Source organism: Myiozetetes cayanensis, unplaced genomic scaffold (genome assembly GCF_022539395.1).
Source record: "Myiozetetes cayanensis isolate MyiCay16 unplaced genomic scaffold, myiCay2020 scf7, whole genome shotgun sequence".
NCBI classification, from domain to species: Eukaryota; Metazoa; Chordata; class Aves; order Passeriformes; family Tyrannidae; genus Myiozetetes; species Myiozetetes cayanensis.
In genome coordinates, this window is record NW_026087964.1 from 42,699,884 (window position 1) to 42,724,070 (window position 24,187).

The 24,187-nt window shown below is 42.7% G+C and overlaps 1 protein-coding gene across 15 annotated transcripts in view; it reads right to left on the reverse strand.

Annotated features, from left to right (window-relative positions):
• Window positions 1-16,924, reverse strand: part of EPHA5 (EPH receptor A5) — a 202,952-nt gene extending 186,028 nt beyond the window's left edge. For all 15 annotated transcript variants that reach the window (XM_050337744.1, XM_050337743.1, XM_050337738.1 and 12 more), the window contains exons 1-2: window positions 16,684-16,924; window positions 1,376-1,440 (exon numbers count right to left, since the gene is read on the reverse strand). In XM_050337744.1, coding sequence (XP_050193701.1) covers window positions 1,376-1,440; window positions 16,684-16,810 — 192 coding nt within the window. In that variant the 5' untranslated portion in view covers window positions 16,811-16,924. The remainder of the gene's footprint in view (window positions 1-1,375; window positions 1,441-16,683) is intronic.
• Window positions 16,925-24,187: the final 7,263 nt, after the last annotated feature.

Below are 24,187 nucleotides of genomic sequence, written 5' to 3' on the forward strand. Positions count from 1 at the left end.
TTATTGTTTTATATATATATATGATTATATATATATATATATGCAGAGTTGGCTGAAGTTTACATAAACACTCCCAGCATTTTTATGACAATCTAATTGGAGTACAAGACAATTCTGCAGCCTGTTTCAACTGGTGACTAAAACACTGGAATAACACATTCCTGTGAGTTGTTCTTTTGGAGGGCTCAGTTGTGCAGCATTTCTGACTTAGGATGCTTTCTCACCTCACACAGTGCTCATCGCTTTCAGGAACTGGCAGAACTACCCAGCATGGTGCAGAACTCAACCTTTCAAGACTACCAAAGCTGTGTTACAGTACGGCATCAAGGATGCCCCAAACTAGAGACTAAAACTCACAGCAAAGACTTCTCACATGATGCAGTCAGGTCAAACAGACACACTGCAGGGTATTAACACACCTAAACTCCAACACGTATTTAAGGTATTAAATTAGCAGGCTGGGTTCTCTCAGTTACAAAATCACAGAATGAGTAAGGTTGGAAGGGACCACAGTGGATCATCTGGTCCAACATCCCTGCTCAAGCAGGGTCATCCTAGAGCACATGGCACAGAATTGCATCCAGACAGTTCTTGAATATCTCCATGGAAGGTGACTCCACAACTTCTCTGGGCAATCTGTTCCAGTGCATGGTCAGTCACACAGTAAAGAAGTTCTTCCTCGTATCCAGATGGAACTTTCTGTGCATCAGTTTCTGCCCATTGCCTCTTGTCCTATTGCTTGGCACCACCGAGAAGAGCCTGGCTCCATCCTCATGTCAATCACCCTCCCTTCAGATACTGATAGACATGGATGAGGTCCCCCTCAGCCATCTCTTCTCAAAGCTGAACAGTTCTTAGTACAGGTAATTGCAAGGGACAGAGATTATTCAAGGTGCTTGAAACTCAACTCCTGTTCCAGTGTTATCAGCTCCCAGAGCTTTCTCATGAGTCTGTGATGTATTTGTGAACAACCTCGTTCATTTAATAGAGCAGTGTTCCAGACCTTGTGTTTCAGAAGGAAACTTCCAGAAAATCGCGTTCCACATTTACCCCAAAGGCTCAGAAGAAGAAGCAAGAATTTATAATTTAGAAGAAATTTAAATAACCTCATGGATTTTCTTGGGGAGGGGAGGAGTGAGGTTGTTGACTCATGATCATTTTTTTAATACTTGTGGCTGGCTGTGCTACATAAATAAATCAATCCCCTAGCCACACAGCTCCATTTTTCCAGTCACAGCTTGTTGTTTTATTTATTTTTTTCCCTCCACTGCCGACAGATCACTCCAGGGAGTTTCTAAACCCAGTAGTCTACTTTCCAAATGGAAACTATTAGTATAATTTGTGAGAGAGAAAGCAAACAACAACACAGACTTACCCCATTTTTTGGGTAGGCTATCCATCCTAGATCCCCCATTACTGTACGTGAGTCCAGCAAATTCACTGAAAATAAGAGGAAAAAAAACTGTTAAGGAAGATGGACGGATTACAAACTTGAGTAGATATTTCAAGATATGGGTGACTATGGCTAACAGATTGTTTATAATTAACCAAGGAAGCTGGATTTTTGTAAAGGAGAATAACAGTGCAATAACTCCTCTAACGATGAGGTCATACACTGAAAACAGTTCTATGTATGCATTAGTTTATTCCTTTGAGATCTGACACTGAAAGCAAGTTTCAAATGCACTGAACTTCTGTAAAAACCAGATCCTTTAAATTCTTAGGATCTGATCTCCTCGAGGGAATAAATACACAATACACAAAATGTGTTTATGTGCATATATTAGACATACAGTATATAGGCATAAATATATGCTCACAAACATCTGAGCATGTTTATACATACATTTCTTCTAATGTGGCGTGTATTTTTACCATAATCAGGCCTTTAGGACAAAAACAAAAACAGAAACAATATGCAGAGTTTCTTGATTATCATGAATTATTTTTTAAAGTATTTTATATTCAAGTATTACAGTATTAATCTTATCAAGAATCTATTCTTTTCTCCCTCTTCCACATTTTTCCCTCCAGTCTTTGACATCTTCATTAGAAGATGTCCAAGGTATCTTTTTTTTTTCCCACACACAAAAATTCATAGTAGCTTTGTTGAGTCACATAAGCAATCCAAAGTTTGCATTAAACAGCAAGAAAAACCTATTCCAAACATTTCCCCCCTCATATTACCTGAAATACTGAGTAAGAAGTGTGAAGTAACTAAATCTACACATGCTTAACTCAGCTAAGAAAAACTGTAGCAGCCTATGGTGCTGAGCTTTCACCTTCTGTACCCAGGGCTTAAAATCTACAAATTAAAAGCTTGTCTTTGAATCATCAACTGTCATCCAAAATCTCAACCTAGAAGCAAATTTCTTCTACCTTAAAAGCACACTTCCTCCTCATTGGATTACAACACTCTCTTCTATGAGTATATTTGTCTGCCTAATATTTCACTTTTTGTACCCAAGTCCTTCCTGAAAAGGGTGTGATTTTCCTGGGTCTTCAACTCCTGACCTCCACCCTGTGTGCTCCTTAAAAGTCCCACTGGAAGTTTTGGTAATTGGACTTTCAAGACTTTCTAGCCTGTGATTACCTAGACCAAGAACAAGCTCGAAATGGGTGGAGGAGGCTTTGTGTTCACTCTTTTAGAAATGCAACTGTCTAACTATTTAAAGGTTGCTGGAGAAGAGAAACAAACAGGTTGCATGCACAAATATGAAGTATGCAAGCATCATAACCCTCAGGATTTTACCATTTATAGAGTCATAGTAAGAAAACCCAGAAGTACACTATACTACAAAGCATGCTCCTTTAAAATATTAAAGAATATTTAAAAGCAAATAAAGATTAAACAACTGATTTATTTTGAAAAAAATATAGTTCTCTAAATCAGTTTAGTCTTTATCATTGTGCTGTACTGAAGGCTGACTATGGTAGTTTCTGTACACAAAATCAGGCCAAAACACAGGAATACAACACTGATGTGGAAAAAAAAATCAGTTCTCAGCTCTGGCAAACACTTATGTTTAAAAAGATTTGTCTATCCAGATATTTTCACAATATATGCAAGTATTAATGCAGGACACTGTCACAGGGGATTTATGTTCTGCCTGGTCATCTATATTTTCCTGATGTTGAACAAAATACATTTGGTAGCTCAGTGTTTTCATTCCTAGATTGCTTTCTCCTGCCAAAAAAGAGAACAGTTTGCAAGCTGTCAGTGCTACCAAACTGCAGTACATGTGGTGGAAGCAATACTCAGAGACTACACTGAACTACATTCACAGTAAGTAAACATACAATCAGGTGGCTTTCCACTCAACAGTCTATGCAAAATAAAAGTATTGCTAACATCTACCACTAGGTATGTCACCCAGTGATGACCACTCTTTCCCCTCCTGAAGTCTTCAGGTAAAATGGTCATTAATTTCTCCTGCTCCAGCTGAAGTCAAGCACTAGTATCCAAGTGCTCCTGAACTGCACTTCATTTTCTTTTCAATGGGATACCAAGAGTGACCTTAAAATATTCTTCAAGATAAAAAACACATAAATAACATTCCCTGTATTATAAATGTATACTATTTTAAAATGCAAGAGACAGGAGTGCAGTGGTAAAAATGGCAGATTTACTCAAATTCCTTCTGTTACAATCACTGTAATTAAACTGTGCAGAACAGTATATTCGTGTTGTTAGGCTGCAATGGATGCAAAACAAGTATTGATCTACATTGTACAACTTAATTAAAATTTGTCCTGGAGATGCTACTAATGAATGTAATTAGATGCTGTGTTTGATGTCACAAGCTTCTTCATGACATGCTAATTAAGGAAAAAAGCAGAAAAAGCACTTTATTCGAATATCAGATCATAAAAAGAACATGATACAACTAAATATTGTATTATCTTTCTATCAACGACAATTTTTAAATTGCTGTTATTAACTTCAATTTCAAAATAATTTTCTGCATATGAAAAGATAATACAACCCATTCCATGCTAAGTCAAGTCAGTGGGAATTTTCCAACGAGTGAGTCAGCTAGCAGAGTTGAATACTAAATCCCCAGTTAGAAAAGACTCACTTCCTCTCTTATTTTAGAAGCATTCTGCATAGAGCAAAATACATAGGACAGAATACACCTTTCGACAGGCACCACACAGTAACCCAAAACTCTCACGCCAGGAAGACAAGAGTGACAAGTGACTTTAAGCTGTCACTGTACCTGGGCTTCTTCGGAGATCAGAGGGGCACCCACCTCATCTCAGACAACTCTGAGGGGCTTCTGAGGCACAGCAGACACTGCCTGCCACGTGAGCATCGGCCCAGGACTGCTTTCATGGTATATCATCTAAAACACCGCACTGCATTGATCTGCTCTGATGAACATATTTAGCTAGTATGCTAAATTGCCTGCAAGGACAGAAATTTTTTGCTTTAAGGAGCACCAAAAGTCTAGTGTCTGCATCTCCCCCACCAGCATCCTACCGAGTCATTTCCAGTGCATCTGACCTTTACTTGCATCATTTTCAACGTCACAACCCCACCCTGATGCAGTCTTGAGCCAGGCCAGGGCCCAGAATCCCCTCTCCAAGGGGGTGGTTCCTCAAACAGCCCAGCTGCAAGAGTTCCCCGTTCAGATGCTCCTACCAACACCTTGGGAATGCTCCCTCAGGCAGCCTTCCTTCCTGCACTGCCAGACAGGTCACCAGCACAGTCCCACTACACAAGCCCATACAGGCTCAGCACCATCTCTCTCTTTTTGTCACCTTCCAGCCTGGCTGGAACATTATTTTTTCTGAAATGGCTTTCATCAAAGCACTGCAGATTGGCCAGGATGGGGAAGAAACAATGGGCAAGCAACAGGTAAAGAAGCCACCTGGAATAGAGGAAAACATTTTAGCAGAGACTTTATGGAAGGACTGCCACCATTCCAAACAGTTGCTTCTAAACTCACCATGGGGCTACTTGGGAAGAGATCAAGTCTTTTTGCACCTGAACAAACCCCCCTGAAACTGTGTTTCATTTGACCCACAGCAAGACTCAGAAATGAGACCAGAGGTCTTCTACAGAGCAGCAGAACCAGTTCCTCTCCATTCAACCTGTGATGACTGTAAGCATGTATTTGGCTGGGGCTGTCTAATAACCAAATAATCCAAACACCCAGGACATTGCAGGAGGTAATTCAGGAACACCTCCAATTATGTGCATAAGGATTCCGTATTTCAAAAGGTCTAGGGCCAGCTCCTGTTCAGCCTGGGACTCCTGGACCAGCCCCAACACTGCCTCCTCCACAGGCATAAGCCAGAGCTGTACTCAGGAGCACCTGGGATACAGGAGAGCTTACCCTGCTGAATAAAAGATAATCTCTTCAGAAATCACTAGCAACTCTGCTTAGCCCATGATCTTAAAAGCCTCCAAAATAACAGAACTCATTTATTCCCACTTCCTTTCTCCTCAACACCAGCTAGCTATATATTAACAAACAAGCAAGAAACCTCAGACCCCATAAGCATACACTTAGCACCTGTATCTTTGCCAGCAAACTTGGAAGAGGCACATACATTCAAAAATATTTTTTGCTCATCTCCACCATCAGTGCATCCATCCCATAAGCCCTAATTATTTCTAATGCTCAGTCAAGGGGAACACAAAACCACACAGATCTATATCATCATTAACTTCCATGCCTTCAGGGCAGGATAAATGATGATTAAGTCTAAAGTCATACCACAGCCCTTCTTTTTTCTTTTTTTTTTTTCTTTTTTTTAATACAGAATAATAGCCTGGGGAGTTTGCATACACTCTTGTTCTCAGACAGGCTGGTTACTGCAGGTGAGCAATCAAGATAGAATAAAACCTGAAGTGATCTAAACCTTTGCTCTGAACTCTAGCTGGTGAATTAACGGAGGCTTTTCACTAAGGAATCTTTGTCAGGGAGCCTGGATTTGGGTTTTTATTTAAATGTCTTTGTCATGTTCATACAGTCAGCATTTAGCACCTTCACCATGGCTACACAGGGACTGTGGCTGGAAGGAAGCACATAAAATGCCAGGGCTGATGGCATTCAGCATTCACCTAAAGCAACATTGCTGCTCACACAGCAGAGCTCCCCATCTGACACAGCCACCTAAAACAGTGCCATGTGGCAGGATTAGCTTGCCCAGGCGAAAGCATGACAGTCCTGTCATGATGGTACAATGCCTGCAGTAGAAGCCACCGATTCACGGATTTTTTTGATCATATCACTGAAGAGAGATGGCTCCTCTGGCTCTGGACTGGAGCAGAATCAGCTGGAGCATCTTTTTTCTTCACTCCATTTTCAAATGGGAAAAAAAACAAGATAAAAAACAAAAATCCCCCACCAACAAGCTACAACACTGAGTATTTCTGATCCTACCAGCCACACATCCTCCTGCTATTTCAATAACTAAGGATCTTCCAGAAAAACCTTCACTGCTTACACCAGGGCAAAGTCTCTGCAGGCATACAAAAGACTGAACTCTTCTGAGTTACCGTGGTCTTTGAGCTGCTTTCCAAGAAATCCTTATACACTGGAGTAATCCTGCTCTTCAGCAGCACCGTTTGCAAGCTGAGGTTTACTACAGAGCATCCTCTACCAAAGTATATCCTGACTAACAGCTCTAGAAAAAGTAAAATGGTCAGGATAGCAAAAGCTGATGGAGTTTGTCTCATGAAGTTCTAAAGCCAAAAGAATACTTTTTTTTAATTATTTCACTGAAATACACTTAAAGCAAGAGGAAAAGAACATCCGCTTTGATCAAATTAATACCCTAAAACTACAGGTTTCATCAAAAAATGAACAGTAGCAAAGCTACATTCCTTAAAGCCTGCATAAATATTTGAAAACATCACATGCTTTCTAAAGTAGCACAGTTCTAAAGAATAACACTTTAACAAACAAGTTTTGTTTTAAACAACTGAGGGAAAACTTTGCTTTAATACACTTATTACAAATTGAACAGGAATCTGAACATCATTATGGGTAGCCCAAATCCTGTATCTCCTATATGCCCAAGTCCTATATGAAAGAAGGGGTGAGTCAAGTGCTCCTACATCCTCCTTCAGGCTCCTCCTGCAGCTCCTGGCCCCCTTTGCACAGCACTCCACAGGACATGGCCATCCACAGAAAGGTTGGAGCTACATCAAGGTAGCCCCAGCTCTGACCCAATATTCAGAGCTTGTGGGATACTCACAGGAGTTCTCACACACTGACAATTAATCACGAGGTGAAACCTCTGCTGGATGGAGGTCAAGGTGCACAACATGATGCGACAGCAGCTCTCTGCACTTCATCAGAAGGTCTCCTGAATAGCATTACCAACTTTTCATCAAGATTCATGTCTTTGGTCTCCTTTTCTTTTCCTCTACCCAAATGAGGGGGTATAGCTGCCAATACATCATTAAAAGAGCTGTTTTCTCCTTACACTGCATACCTCCCCATCCTTCCTCCAGTACTCCTGGAGTTCACAGTGCTACCAAGACACGCTGACTGCAGAGGAATCTTCATCATCATCATGAGTCAAAGTTTTCCTGCTTCATAAATCTTGACTGGTTTTATTGCAGTATTGTTGCCATTCATTTTCCAACTGTTTTCCCTGTTGTATTTCCCTGCCAAGTATTTCTTCAAAAAGTATATATCCAAGGCACTCCAACAAGTGGCAGTCAAAAATAACCAAAGAAAGCATAAACAAATGAAAAAAAAAACTCTTGAAAGAAATCAAAGTCATCAGGGAGCAGATGTTTTGAATTAATTAGATACACTGAGTTGGGACAAAACACACACTGGCAAGAACCTCTGAAACATTTCCATCAGTGGAAACAAACTACAGCAGAGTGCAAGTTGTAGCAGTATCTATTATTTATAGCCCACTGGAGGAAGAAAGTATACACTACTTAATGAACTTGCAAACTAATATTAACTGCAGATTTATATTTTATTCTGTTGGCTTCATTCTGCTCCAAGTTATCATTATTCTCTTTTATAGCAAGAGCCAAAACACTAGAATCTGCATCACAGATTCATAGGTTTTTAAGGCCAGATGGACAACGGCAATCATAACATCAGCCAGAGAATTTCATCCAGTAATTTCTGCATTACATCTGTAATTTGCTTGAACACACCGTTTACGAGGGTATGATACTGCCCTTTGACAAAGTTCCTCAGGTTGGCTGCACTTTTCCTGCAGGCACAGAACCAGCTGTAGCACCAGTGAGCGGGACGAAAAGCTCACTTTGATAACCCGACCCGCTAAAACAAATAGGAAACTGCTGACTTTTTCCTTACAAAGATTTGTAGTCAAAACAAGAGGCAGTCATTTGTTCTACCCACCACATATAACTTAAAAGCAGAAGTGATTAGGTTAGCTTGACACCAAAGTGCCCAGAAACTTCAAAAATCCAGTATGGTTTGCTTTTCTTTAATGGTAAACACTCCCATTCCCACCAAAATCGCCATTTAATTGAAGCGGATTTATTCACTGTGAAGAAAGCCAGTAAAATGCTTCCAGTCTCATTCATAAGATTCACTAGGGAAAAAAAATGCTGTATCAGCACAACAATGGATCTCTGAGCTGGCTGCAGCACTAATCTTTTGGGATATCCAGCTGGGCAAGCATCACACTGCCTCTAAGAAGGAAAAAGAAGCTTCCCCTGAAGACAACACACAACCAGCACCAGCAACATTAACAACTACCCTATGTGGAGAAACTAAATACCAGTGCTGTCTTGCAGACCAGGATCTCCAACCTGTCAAGGCATCTACAAACCACTGAAGGAGGAAAACAGTGTCTTCAAGAAGGGGGCAGTTTCCTCAAGACCCTACTTTAAGCAAGCACCTTATTAAGCACACACAAACACAAGCCATAACATCCCAACAGCTTCTCAATACAATCAAAACACCTGCTAGCAGGGCTGAGATGAAATCTCACCTTCTTCCCTAAATCAACAACTAAAAGCAATATGATCTTTATGGTCTCTGTTCCTAAAAGGAATCCCAAAAGACATGGTGTTCAAATTCTGTTATGCATATAACTAAACTGAAGAAAAGGGAAGAAACGTGGCATAGACATATCCAAACCTGTCAAGGCTGTCAGCTTTCACTACCAGTGGACTTGCAAGACCTCACTGTCCACCACCAATAAAGCCTTCCTATTGACAATAATGACTACTCTGCTGCCACTGAGTTCACTCAAGTAGAAAAAAAAAAAGGAACTGACATAATGCTTAGAAAGCATTTGGGAGAAAAAAAATGTTTAAGATGATCTATTGGCTTTTCAAGGGGGTTGACAGTTTATCCCTTCTATTTCTGTTGAGGAAAGAGGGTGGAGGTTGCTAGTGGGAACAGAACATTGCCAACACATTTTAGTAAGAAATTGCTTGTGAATATTACTAAAGTGAAAATGGATAAACCAAAACTACTGGAGTTTTTAAAAAAATTAACCTACAAAGCAAGTATGCAGATAATTTCGCCAAGTAGTTCTACTGGTTTGAGACATGCAGAACAATTAAAAAAGTCATTCAAGTCTACTCAGAAACATGAAGAAATACTCATTACTGATACTGAATAATGCATTTCCTCTCATATGTTCCTCTATCCCCTCAGAGAATTACAAAGTTCAAACTGGTTGTTCTCACCTCTTTCTAACATGAAGTGACCTGGGTTAGAGAACTCAGTAGTTACTACCTTGGCAAGACACTTCAGCACTGCCCCCTGCACACCACAGTGACTTAGCTAACATGGAAGCCTGCAATTCCAGGGTCCTATCTTCACTCCTACAGGTTCAATACCTTCTACACGACCACCTAAACCTAGAAGCTCTCAACTCTTGCAGGGTACTGTTTCCTCTCAATGCACGCCCCCAAGACATGGTTTCCTGAACTGATGTCCAGGAGCTTGCCAGGGGGAAGGCAAAGGGCAGGAATCACCTTTTGCCCTTAGAGATGGTGATCAGGCTCATACAGGTATTCCTGGATTTGCTGTCATAGCACATGCTATATCAGCTCCTCCAGGAGGCATCTCTCATCCTTCTGGCTAGTGATCACTTAAGCAGCTCTACCTGGTCCAAGTCCTCCTAACATACCTACTGTACAACTCAAATACCAGGGAAGAGGGAGAGAAAAGGAGGGTGTTTTCCCACCAATAACCCCAGTGAGACAGCAAGCACTGAATAGTCCCATGGTAATTTTTCTGTCCCAAAGCATCATCAGCCCCCTTTGCACAGCAGAAGAGGGAAGGTTGTGCTCACACACACAGCCCAGGGCAACTTGCAGGTCCCAGTACCCTTGTCCACAGCAGGCAATATGGTGCTAGACCTCTGCAAACAGCCACCCATCACCGACCACACCCAGAAGCCAAGTGCTGTGAATTGCAGTGCCTACATCCACTCCTGACTGTCCCCTCACTGCTAGCTTCCTTGCAGTAGACAGGGATAATTGCTTTCCACTTCCAAGAGGATAAGCGCATTAAACCTTCGGAGAGGTTCAGATAATGCACTGACCAAAGCTATAGCAAATACCAAAACTGAGACTGTAAGAGATATAATAGGTCAGAGAGACAACTGAAAGGGTAGCAAATCCCTAGAGACACCTAAGCTACTGAAGGCCAGTGCTCAAGTTTGCCAATACAGCTGGGTGTGAAAGCAACTGGGGCAGCAAATTCTTTCACTTCAGCAAAACCTGTGACCTCAATGTCCAGCTAGTCACAGAGCAGACTGGGGGACAGGCACGATGTGAACACAAAGAATGATCCATCTCCCCATTCTGCCTGTGCCAAAAAAAAACAAACCAAAAAACAATAGGTACATCTTAAGAACAAAATACATTTTCAAAGGAGAAAGGGATTCTCTAGTAGCTTTTAAAATATGCAGCAATTTTTCTAGCAGAGATCAAAAAAAATCAGCTTAGTGAAGAGCAATCATTAACACAGTATTTCTGCAACATTCTCTGAATTAAGAAAAGAAATACCTAGTTCAAGTCCATCCCGGTTGAAATGAGGCTCTATCTCTCACCAGCACTTATGGTCACTGAGAAAGGTGCACTTGTGACAGATTTCAATTCTGTGTTTAGATGTTTTACTAAAAGAACGAGATTTTTTTTTTTTTTAACCTTTTTATTAGACAGTAGGTTGAGTATCTGCTGAAGAGCTGCACTGAATACTCTTTCCTCCATAGAAGCAAGCACTTAACTATGAAATTCAGTGCTTCTACAAAGTGACCAATTGTTGTGTGTTTAGGGTTTTTACATCTCATTTTGCCCTTATACCACGTACAGATTTCAACTTATTTCTTAAAGAGGAAGTGATAATATTTTTTAAAATTGCCATTTTCTTTTTATTTTAGGGCAGGGTTTCATTTCCCTGATATCCCGGAGCAATGCTTAAAGGTCATCTCTATTCCAGAACATACACTTCCAGAACACACTTACAGGAATGGGCCACCAAAAATGTAGCTCCAAGTCAGAAAGATTGGGGGATCTAACAGACCCACATCTCAAGACCCTAAAGGAAACAGCGTGCAACATCATTGCTCAGCTGAGCTAACTCAGCTGGACTTTCCTGGGTCAAACGTGCTGCGCTTGCTCAGCATGTGCTGGAAACCAGGATTCCTGCAGAAGCAGCATGGGAATCCTTGGAACAATAAAGCGTAAAACCAGCAAGATCAGCGCACAAGGCACCACATAATAAACTGTCCCATCTTTGCAATTTCTGCTAGATTTCATGAAATCCTACTCTCACCATGATGCCCCCCCGTCCTACCCCTGTAAGCCTGCTGCAAAACACTATGTATTTTTTAATGCAAAGAATAAATGCTTCTTTGTGGGCAAGATTCTGTTTTCTTATTTAACAGAGAGAGAACAGCAGACAAAGTGAGGTAATGGTGGGAGAGTTAACAGTGGAGAGGGAAGAAACTGTCACACAAACCTACTAATTCTTCCCTTCCTCCCATGGTACCTGTCAGTTTACTCATCTGTATATTGATGTGCAAATAGCTGCTTTATGTATCAAATTACAGTGTCAACATTTGCCATATTATAAGCAGGCAGTCGGTTACTGTTTAAGACATTTTGCCTGTTTTCTCGTATTTATCACAAATTTTAAGATAAGCTTTAAAAGGGAATAGGCACTATCTTGGAGTCAATCTTTGCTATTGTTTATTTCCCTTGTTTTAAACACGTGTCATTAGGCGGCAATGCTTTTAGTCATAGACTTAAAAGTGCTGAGTTTCAAATGTTGTTTTACTGTCAAAAGGATAGCAGTTCCATTTTAAAGCCATGATTGAGTCATTCTAAACCTCTTGAAAAGCCATACATCACACACCAGACAGATCCCAAAAAGACCATTAGACATGAGCTGTCCTTCCTCATACCAGTAATTCCACTGCAGTAAATTTTAAAGTTAATGGGATTACTCCAGTGAGTAAAATAAACACATGGCACTGAGGCCATGCTCTGCTGTCAAGGAAAGCACACAGGGAACTATTCCAACACACCAAATAAAGAACTGATAACTCCTTATAGCCTCCTTAAAGAACTGTGAGCACATGAATATGTGTCCAGACTTACCTATTCTGCATACACAAGGTATAGGCATGCTAGCAGCACTTAATACCTACAGAATTACGCAGAATACACTAGCTATGTGAATGCATGACACATTAAGCCAAGCTACTAAGAGCAACCAAATAAGCAGAATGCTCTGATCATGTGTATTTTTACCCAAAGCATTAGACTAATTGAAATACGTTGATATGAAAATTAAGACTATTTTCACACCTGCTTCTACTACACAAAAAAAAAACTTCCTGAAAAAGACTTCATTCACTGATTAAAGATAAACATTGTGATGTTATACCTAAATAACGCATTTATCCAGTGTGCCATGACACAGAAATTATATGCCACTACAAAACAACACACACACACAAGTCAACACACCGAAAACAGGTAGGCTCATTTCAAGCTCTGGCAGGAGTAATTTGCAAATTACAATCTTCCTTTATTTTTGCCAGCACCAGACCCACCCCTTTAATTGTACTAATTTATTCATTCATTCAAATGAAAAATGATACACTGAGATAAAGCGAGCTTCAAAAAGCCCTGGATGAATTAAGAGAGAAAGGACCAAATGCAGGAGTTCGTAACAAAAAGAACATCCCTTTAGTCTTAATACAACACATTACTAAGACCCATTTTGTGTTTCTCACCTTTGTCTAAGTAAGTCAATGTCATTCTTTAACAAGGCATTTCTTTTGATTTGCTTAACAGTACACTTCATTATTAAGCACTGCCTCATCAGCACTTCTGCTGAAAAGCCCTAAAATGAAATATACTTTGTATTTAATTACAATTATGCAAATATGTTTTGGAGTTATTTTGTTACAAGCAATCAGATATAACGTACTCCATTATTTTAATAATTTGCCCACATGACACTTTTTAAGGTCATCTGAGTGACAACCAAACACAATCTGCAAGCCACTCCAAATCCATAGGCGATGTGTAAGAAATCATATGGTTTAGGGTGCAGGGGGAGTCTTTAAACAAATCCTTCATTCATTGTGTTTCACATAAATAATTTACATAAGCCACTTCCCAAACCCTAGTACTTACAACAGAAAGATTTAAAACACATGCATTTTTAAACTAAAGGCAGTGCAGGAAGCCCAGTTGCATATTGCAGGGCTGCCTCTCACACCTTATTATCATAGGGAATGCATTTTAAAATAATAATGCACTTGTGGAATACCAGAACTTCACAAAACTGTGCTATACTTTCAGTGTACTCTTTGGAATATTTTCTTTCTGTTGAATTTCTGAAATTGTAATAGTAGTCAAAATAAAACACGAAATATCTGCTTCTAATCAATGACTCTGCTAAAGAGTTAAAAATAACAGCTAAATAACACTTGGAAATGCATGAAATAGCACTGAGCCTTCATCTTTCACTAAATGTTTTTCTTTTAACATATTAACTGAGGAAAGGTGATTAAAATAAAATCTGGTTTATGTAGCTATTACAGAAAAATCTGGAGAAAAAATTCATTCAGTTTTCCCTATGTATATCCTTCAATGCATTATTGAAAATATTTATGAAGGTGACCAGGTTTGTGATACAGGCTGGGCCCTCAATACTTCTCCATAAAAATAGCAGGAGCTCCTGAAACTCAGCGGCCCTTGCAAAAAGCTATTTCCATGCTAAGGAACTAAAACACTGAATTTGCTTCTTCCCTTGCCCCCCCTTAAATCTTAACCTAGATTTTTAAAGCATTTTCCCCTAAGAGTTCCTCCATTAGAGGGTAAAACAGAACATCACATACTGTGAATTGTTAACTGCATGTATCTTATCCCATGAAGTCACTGTGGATTAGATTTAGACAAACAAAAAATGTGATTCATGGTTACAGAAAAAATTAATTCTGAGAATTTGTCATCCTTTATGCAACTACACACAGGTTACATACCTACACAGCACAGGGTATTGGCTAGTTGTTTAACCACAGTGAGTAGAACAAATGATAACAAAAAAACCCCAACAAACAAACAGAAAGTGCAATACCACCAACTTTTGAAAATATTATTCACCGTTCTAAGATGGCTACCTCCATCCGAGCAAAAGTAAAGTTCCTAACCAGCTGAACAACTAACCCCAGGGGAGAACCTCATCAGAGCCCAGAAGCAGCCAAACTGAACCTCTCAGACGCGAACCGGTGACAAGTGTCAGCGGCACGCTGCTAGGCAGGTGGACAGCAGTGTGCGAGGTTTCTCATGCACTGGGCTCCACGTACTGCAGGCTGAGCCGTTCCCAGTCGCGGAGCTGTTCTGTAGCAATTGGCAAAGGAGACATGCTGTGAGAAGCACTTGTCAAATAATGCCTGTTTACAAATAAATTTTCCTAGCAGCAAAGGACAGCAGTTATTGTATAAGTTCAGGTCCACAGTCAGACCCCTCCTACCAGCAGCCTTATAGCTTTGCATTTATTGAAGAAACAGAAATCAGAGAGCAGCAGTCAGAAAAGTAGCAGCAGAGACACCATGAAGCAAGCTCTCACGCTGCTCATTATTACTGTAACATTTCCCTGAAACATCCCTGTAAAGATGCCACTAAAACCATTTGCTAGGTGGCTTCATTAATCCTTTCCAGTAGTTTTCTATCATGTAAAAGTCCTATTCTGCAGCTGCCTATTCACACAGAGACACCTATGTGCTCGGCAAATGGTCCCGTTGACTCAGTCAGTAATATCCAGATTTTCCAAGAACTGGCAAGGATGATTGAGTCGGGGCTCAGAGCATCTGTTGGTCTCTCTGCACGGTATCAGGGCAGACTGGAGCATACAGGACAGCATGCTTCCTAAAAGGAAGGTGAGTAACAGGGAAAGCCCTTCGGAATCAGCCACATCATCTCACCAGCACTTCTCCCATGGGTGAAGTCATCTGAAATCGTGTGGGGGCAGAAGGATTGGGCCCATTGTTATCTAACCAAGGCAAAGCCATTTCCACCATCTCCCAAACCAATGCACTTTCCAAACATTTGATATCTTGGTACACAGAGGAACAGCATTTTCCCCTTCCTGTGCACTTTTTTTTTTTTTTTATTTTTTTTTTTATTTAAGGAAACTGCAATTCACATTATTCTTGCTCTCGAAAATAAATTATAGCTAGCTGGTTACCTCAGGCCACATCTTTGAAATTCTGGTACGGTTTTCCTTCACCAACCCCTGAATACCTCCTCCTCCTTCTAAAGGAGTTTCACAAATAATTACGGTGCACCACGATGCCAGCCTGCTTCGAGCCACCGGCATCCCCTGCAGATACTGAACTTCTCCACCCATTGCTTTCACATTACAGCCTGCCTGCGATCCGAAAATAATAATAAAAAGCCCTAAGCAGCGCCCACACCACGTATATAGAGAAAAAACCCAGTTCGATTTGAAAGACTAGAAGTACCCCGCTAGACAAGAAGCCTGGACGCGTTCTTGGCTATTGGCCTCACGGAGATCAAAGGTATAGAAAAATCCGTCCCCAGCGGCCGCGCTCCGCTGCGGGTTACACACCGCCACCGCCGCGGCTTCCTCTCCTTTTTATACGTGTATTTTAAACCACGAAGTAAGCGCACTGCGGCCAGCGCTTGCAGGGCTCCCCACCAGGAGCCTCCCCCAGCCCCGCCGATTCCCGGCCGGCCCCGCCATCGCCCGCAAGACGCCCTGCCCCGTGCAAACTCCCCCGTACCCAGCCCTGCCGTGCCAGCCCCGCAAACCCACCCGCGCCAATGCACCTGTGCGGCTCTCCCGGGACGAGCCGCGAGCAAACACCGCCGTGACAACCCACCCGCGCAGAGGCACCTATGCAACACCGCACACACATTTCCCCCCACCAAAAAAAAAAAAAATCCCCACTGCCAAACGCGCCCGTGCCAAGGCACCTGCGCACACCCACCCGTGCCAGCCTGCCCGCGCCCCGTGCAGCGCTGCCGCCTCCCTTCCCCGGGACACCCCAGCCCCATCGGCCGGTGCCACAGCATCCCACGGCGCGGGACCTGCCCTCCCGCGGCCAGAGCCCCTCTTCGCCCGCCCCAAAATGTCCCAAAACTGAGTCAGCCGAGTCCGAAGCCGCACACCGCCCGGCAGCCACCCTCCCGGGTGGGCGCTGCCCGGACGCCCCGTCCCCGCTCACCCTCGTTGCCGGGGCTGGCCCGCAGGCTCCGGAGCGCGGTGCACAGCAGCAGCGGCAGCAGGCACGTCCAGCCGGGAGCCGGCGCCCCGGTGCGGCCGGCCCGGCCGCCGGTGCCCCGCGGCCCCATCCCGCCGCCCCTCAGCGCATGGGGCGGCGGCTGCCCCCGAGCGCTGCCCGGTCGGCTCGGGACGGGACGGGGCAGGCTGGCAGCGCGGACACACTCCACTCCTCTCCCGTCCAGCCGCAGCCGCGACTGGGGAGCCAGGGGGCGGGGATGGGGGAGGTGGCCCCGCGCCGCCGCGGAGACGCCCCCGACGGGGCGGACCCGCCGGTGTCGCCATCGAGTGCGAGCACCGCGCCTCCCGCATCTCAGAGAGTCCCGGGCGTAGCGGGGGTCAGCACCTCGGATACCTGCCGGGAGGGAAACCCACCCGCCCCAGACCCGCACTGCCCACGGGGGATGGCGGGCGGCAGCGCTGTCCCTGCGCGGCGTCCATGGAGCCCGGCGAGCCGGCCGAGTGAGGACAGAGCTCCCTACAGCAGCCACGAGTCACGGTGCCAAAAACAACCCACGCACCCACCCCACTCCCCTAGCTCAGAGCCAGAGCGGCCGCGGTTTCACAAGGCTGGCAAGCCTGAGAGGAAGGCTAGTCCCCGGCCAGGAAAGCAAAAATGCCAGGAACTCCGTAATGAAGCCGGTAAAAGATGATTTTCAGGTGTATTTTACCCCAACTCGCCACCAGAGCACAGCTTTGGATCCAGCACAACTAGTCTTAGAGAAGCCTGCACTGAGGGTTTTTACCCGTTAGAATCCTAGTTGTCACCCAGGTCATCTCCCTATAAAAAATAATCCCCAAAAGAAATTAATTCCTGGAGATTTATTCACCCACATCAGTTCTTCCCTTGAGGACACTACCTACAGATAAGACAATATCCAGCCTTGCAGGTGCACAAGCTGCAAGTCAAGGTTAAGCAGAAGCCTGCTCACCTGGTGCTGCCTCCTCCATTTCAGCCCTGTTTATTTATATTATAAAAAGAGTAAGCTAAGTTGGAGTGCCTGTAAAAGACTCTCTCTCTCTCTCTCTCCAGGATGCAAGACTCAGGACCAGAGTTCCTAACAAGTTGCAATTAAAACTACACAGTTCACAAAGGCAGTTTGAAGAGGACAAGTAGTATTCAACTGAGGAACATCAGATAACATAGCTCTCTACACCACCATTGCTCATTTTTTAATACTTATTAGCTGGACAATGTATTTCTCTGTGCCCTTGCACCATATAGAAACCTAAGAATCTCCATAAACATAGTCCTGAGCTGTTCATGCATATTATTTTCAAAAGTGTTTGCTCCTTTCACAAGAAGATTTTCAATTTCAAGCTATTCAACATTTTTTACTGCCACCAGGAGGACAAGGCAAGGGCTCTGCTTTACATGAAGTACATCAGCAAAGTTGCCAGCCAAATGAAGTGTGGCACACATCTCTTTATAGCACTGCTTCAGATCTTCACTATTCAAATACCCTACTGGTCCATAGTTCAGAAGACCTTAAGGTTTGCTACCACATCACCCCGTGGAAAGGCACATGGCTGGATCTTTAGCTGGAATAAATCACAGCTGAGGATGTCTGACCCCAGACCTTCATCAGATTTTGGAGGGGAAGTAGCTCCATGTGTTGTAGTAATTTCTAGGGAACTGCCATCTGTAAAAGCAGTGGTAAGTTTTGCCATCCAGAAAGCAAGGCAATGCAGGAAAAAAGAAACAACACCTTGCTGGCATAGTAAAAAGGATCAAATGGCAACAAACAAGTAAAATGTCAAGCTGGGTGAGCACCTCCACTGACCAAGGGCCAATGCTGCTGAAAGTAGACAAGTCTCTTACCAGCATCTCATGTCAAATTGTTGTTTGCTCCCGATTTTCAGATGCTATCTGACAGTCATTGACTGCTGTTTGGACTGCCAGGCTTATAATTTAGAAGCATTTCAGATGATATGACATCTTAGTTTTCTAGGAAACACTGAGATGAGCTTCATATGATTCACAAACTATTTAAGAATAGCCACTATACTCTAGGTTTCATCTTAGCTGCCTTTTTTTTTTTTTTTTTTTTTCCTGCAGGAAACCAGCTCCTAGTCCATGACATTTGTTGTATTTCTCCACCCTGACTGTGGCACAGGAAGAACGTCCCTACCTCACCTCCCTGGACATCATTGAGTACTGATAAAAAAAATTAATTCAGCCTTATAAAAGGGTTATTCCCTTATTCCCAAATACAGGGTATTGCAATTTTATGCACTGTCTAGTGGATCCTATTTGGTGAGGACTCAGTCTTCTAAAACTCTATTGGTTTTGCCACTAATGCTATTAGGTATCTGCAGCAGGCGACTCCCTTCTGCCTTTTGCCTCATCAGTGCACCCAGCAGGCTCTTAAAGAAAGGACAGAAATTTTAGCAAAGTGCTGCGGCATTCCTGGTAGCCTTGATGGATAATAGGAGAGAACACTGGACAATCTGATGGGATCCCTTCCTATCTCCCACTGAAGAGCATATCGTCTATTGCTTTGAGCAAATTCACTATAAAAATCAGAAGGTGTTGGTCACAAACTATTCAGGAACCTAAACCATCTCAGAGTTATGCTGTTTCTCCCCATATTCAGCCTGTGTTTTGTGTTAGCTTCAAATTCTTCTACCTGCATCTCATTAATTCTTTTCTACCCCTCACATTTGTGCCTTTTCACCTACGCAAACATAATTCCCTCTTAATCATCACTCAGTTAAGGTCTGTATTTCATCCTTTTTATCTTTTTTCATGAGTCAGTCCTATAGAGTGATAGTAATACTGTTACGCTACAAACTACCTCTAAATTTTCCAGCATCTCCATCATAACATTTTACCCAGAAGTGTAATCATACTAAATCCATAATAAACAACTGTCTCTAAAATGCTTTTGCATATACTGTCTGAAACGGAAATGACAGCTTTGCCCCATGTAACTTGCCACTTCATATCTAATTTGCTGTCAGCAATTACACATATTTAAAACTATTAAACCAAACATATTTTGAGTTAGTGCATTTCAGATTATTTCACTTAGATATGCAAAAGATTTCCCCAAGTTTAATTTCTCTCCTGTGGAGGTTGCTCCCTTCATATAATTTCTGTGTTCTGACTGGCTTCTAGTTCTACATTGCCAATTCATTTCATTAGTGTGCTGTTTATCCTATCATCAACAGGATACACTTGAACAATAAATGAGTCCATCCTTCAGATGATTTCAGCAACCAAAAACTGCCAACCAAACCCATTCCCTGTATATTATCCTTCACTGAAGTGTAAGGGCATAATACTTACTGCATCTCCATATTCAATAAGGCCTCGTATTGAAGAAAAGATTCAATTTCATACTTTAAATTTAAATGTAAACAGTCCCACTACAGCCATGTCTTCATTGCAGTAATGGAATAGAAGTGCCACTGTAATGCAGCAAACTGTTTAATTAGTTAGGCATATAAGCATTTCCATTTTCCTTTGAAAGGTCCTTTTCTTTCACGAGTCAGAGAAGATGACACCTTTAAGGAACACCCTAATGAAATTTAGTAATTTCTTTTTTGTTTTTCCCCACAAGCCCTTTGAAACAGAAGAATTACCTTCTGTTCAAAAACTAAATGCATATTAAAAGGAAAAGCAATCCAGGAGCAGCTAAGCAGCTTTGCATAGTAGATATATTTGGATTAGTACCATGAATGCAACTACAATTTGAACACAAAATGGCTGTTGTTCAACACACACCACAGCAGCCTGCGTAGGGCTGCAGAAAGTAATAATCAGAGCCCCAGTGGACAACAGACAAATCTGTACCAAGAGCCAGCGGGGACAGGAGCGTTAAACAGCCAGTGCAGGTGGGCCACCCCTTGGCCAGAGGAGGTATGTCTGTGACTGTGCCCCTCGGGCTGCTGAAATCTTCTTACTGCAGTGCGGAGAAAGATGTTAACCAACGAGTTGCTATTTGCATGAAGAAAAATGAGCAAGTGGTAAATAAAGCATTGCCTGTGAAAGTTCGCAACCCAGCCACTTGTATGGTCTCAGCACCAATTTATCTTTTGCCACCCCCACAAAGCACAGGAGCTATTGGCAACTGTGCACTAAGGAAAATCTGCTCGCTTCATTTACAGCCTGAAATTAGATCCAAACCCGTGAAAATACATACGAAAAACATGTGAATAGTTGATTCAGTCAGAAAAGGCTTGGAGAAAGCATGACATTTCAGCCTGGCATTTTATTTTGAAGCACTTCATAACCAGTGCTCGGCCCTGATAACAGTTCTTCCAAAAGCCGGTGACCTGGTATCACACTCTCCCCTCTGCTGTGTCACTGCTCCCCTCTCTCTGCCTTAAAGTGACCCCCCATGGAGCCAGATTCCAGGTGTTAACAAACCACTGTCTATCTGCAGGCAAAGGGATGTTCCCTAGCCCAGAGGGCTAAATGTATATCACTTCACATGCCAATCTGGATTAGACTGATCAACAAAATAATCCAAGTCAGATATGGGAGTACACACTTGTGAGCACCCAGAGGAGCAGCAGATACAGCTGGCATTACTTGCAGCCCACCCGCTACTTAGCGAATATTGAGGTGTTTCTTTGCATCACACCAGAGGAGAGCATTAAAGGGAACAAATGAAATGGCTTTGCAGAGATTTATGGAGATTTTCTAATGCAGAAAGTGGAGCACAGGAGAAAGTGCAAAGGCTAATTTGATTACACTGTTAGCCCTTTATAAATTTAATAATGGACTTGCTTCCACATTTCTCATCATGACCTATTTACATGTGTCCACTAACTTCAATAGCTCAGCACCTCACATTCTTGAGCCAGTCTTCCCAAGCCACGCCTGTAAGAAAGAGGAGCATTACTACTCCTGCACAGATAGGCAGAAGCAAAGGAGATGTTAAAGATTCAGACAAACATTACTGAATTGATTATGGCTTCTCTAGATCAGGAACAATGTTCTTAAAATACTAATGAAATTATTTTATTCTTGTATCAGAATAAGAATCAGCAAATAATAAAAGGAACTGGCTTATCTCCTCAAGGCACCGAGTCATGAGCTTTAGCGGATGCTGAAGAAGTTTGGGCAAGTGGCTTAGGTACACTTCCATGTACTGGACTGCTCTAGCCCTTGAGTAACTTGCTCAAGGTCACACAGAAGGTGTGTGGCAGACCTGAATCAAGTGCAAAGGCTATTAGAGCATCCATTTGCTTTTCTTTCTCACGTTTCCTTTTCCAGCACGTAACTGTGGATCAGGATCTATGGTAGCACATGTGGACATTACTGTAGTTCGAGGGTTCACATTCAGCACTTCAGTCATTAAATGCACATTCTTTCAAGGTACAAACACAATAATGGATATAATGATGAAAATCAGTATATCAGTGTATCATTTAATGGTGAAGTACATTAATCTCCTGATACAGTACTGTCCAGAACTCAGTTCCTTTCTGAACTATGTTTCATAAGGTCAATAATGTCTTCTTTAATTTCTAAGGGCAGTCTGGATGGCTACCCTGAATTTCTTTGATTATAGACCAACTAGTTTCATTAACCTGAGCTACTGCCATGCATTCCACATCGAGGCCATCTGTGTCTATTCTCCTCTCGTTTGAGGAAAGCAAATCCTTTTCATCTCACCTTGCTCCTCCAAGCAGAGCTGTTTGATACTGACTTCTCTATTTCTTTCTACCCCTAATGATTTCCTAAATAAATCACATCATTGTCAGTCACTTCATATCTCAAATACTTGCAAATGCTTAGCAATTTCAGCTGCCAACACTTTCATTTATGTTCTTCCGAGATGCCATGTGAATCACAGCTATAGTTTTTGAGTCCTTTCCATCAGTTAATTGCAACTGTTTTTGAAATGCAGGAGCATATTTCTCTTCTTTGCAGTATTCACGTTGTGCCTTTAGGTAGGTCTTCTGTTCCAAACTTGGAAATACTTTGTTTGCAAAACTCCCATGTCTACTTGGAGAAGTGCTTCAGCAAGTATAAATATTTTTTTTGCATGTGCTTTGTTGAGTAATTTTTAAACAACAGAGTAATAAGGTAGGATCAGGGCCACCTTTCTGGGAGAGACTGCTTCATGTGACAAATTCTGACACAAATGTTGCACAGTGACATACCATGTGTTTCCCATTGTCACTCTTAGCTTTCAGTGTTTCTTCCCTTATCCTATCCAAGAATTACAAACAAAATGCTACTCAAAAGAGCTTACCTGTGCTAGATTTTTAAAAATGTAAAGAAAAGGAAAGAAATCCAGCAGCCACCTTTCATACACAAACTTCCTAACTTGATGGTTCAGAAGAAGTAAGCCTTCCAGGCAGACTTCTGCTCATTACTAGGAAAACTGTTCCTTCCACACCAGAAGAGCTGGAGCAATTAGGTGGTATTGCAATGAAGCTGCAAGACTCACATGTATGGAAGTTTTGCCTTCAACACAGACACCCTGAGTGATCCTGAGGAAGATGTTTTTCAGCTGAGAATAGCCCTTTCCTCAATGCTCAATGATATGGTCCCAAAATGCCGTTAAAAGGCAGGCTTTAAAGAGTCAGCATTACACCCAAGATGAGGCTGAAGGGGATCATTAGCCAGCCTGCTCTTGCACCATGACTATCACAGTAGCATTTTTTCATTAATGTTTGTTGTCAGTGTGGTTTAACGACTCAGGCACTGATCTCCTCTCTAGTGACCAGTGACAGGACCCAAGCCTGAAGCTGTGTTGGGGAGGTTTAGGATGAGTATTACGCAAAGGTTCTTCACCCAGGCTTCCCAGGGAAGCAATCACAGCACCAAGCATGGACAATGCTGTCAAGCACATGGTGTGACTCTCGGAGTTGTTCTGTGCCAGACATTAAGGCAACTCCCAGTCTGACCATTCACAGGACTCTCTGGCAGTCACACTCCCACCACCAGTGACCAAGTGCTGGGACAGAAGCCCCTTCACAGCAGGCAGCTCCAGTGAGCTGAGAGGTGCCCCTCCTCGACTCTCTGCATATCACACTCGCACAGTTAGACCAGGTTTCCTTACTGGTTCGACCCCAGGTTCCCCATAGCAGAGTCTCAGATGTCTTGCTCCATAAAGCTGTTTATTCATGGTGCAGTAACACAAAAACAGCTTGAATTGTTACTTGCATTGAGGGACCCTAAACAAAGGAAACCCTGGGCTTTCATACCCTCACAATCTAAGCACGCAAAAGTTTCTGCTCCTCCTCATCAGTTCTCAGCTTCTACTGTGTCTCTGGGTGTCTAGTCACCTGACTGGGCCACAGGTCCTCATGCCCTTTGTTATACAAAGGGTCAGTGCCAGTTCACAGCCTCTTGCCTGGGGCTCCTGCCACCATGAGCTCATTTTTTAGCTGACACTGCAGCTTGCAAATCAGGCTACCTGCGCTGAATGTATTCCTCAACTAGGGCCAGGAGCTGGACTTTGATGATCTTTGTGGGTCTCTTC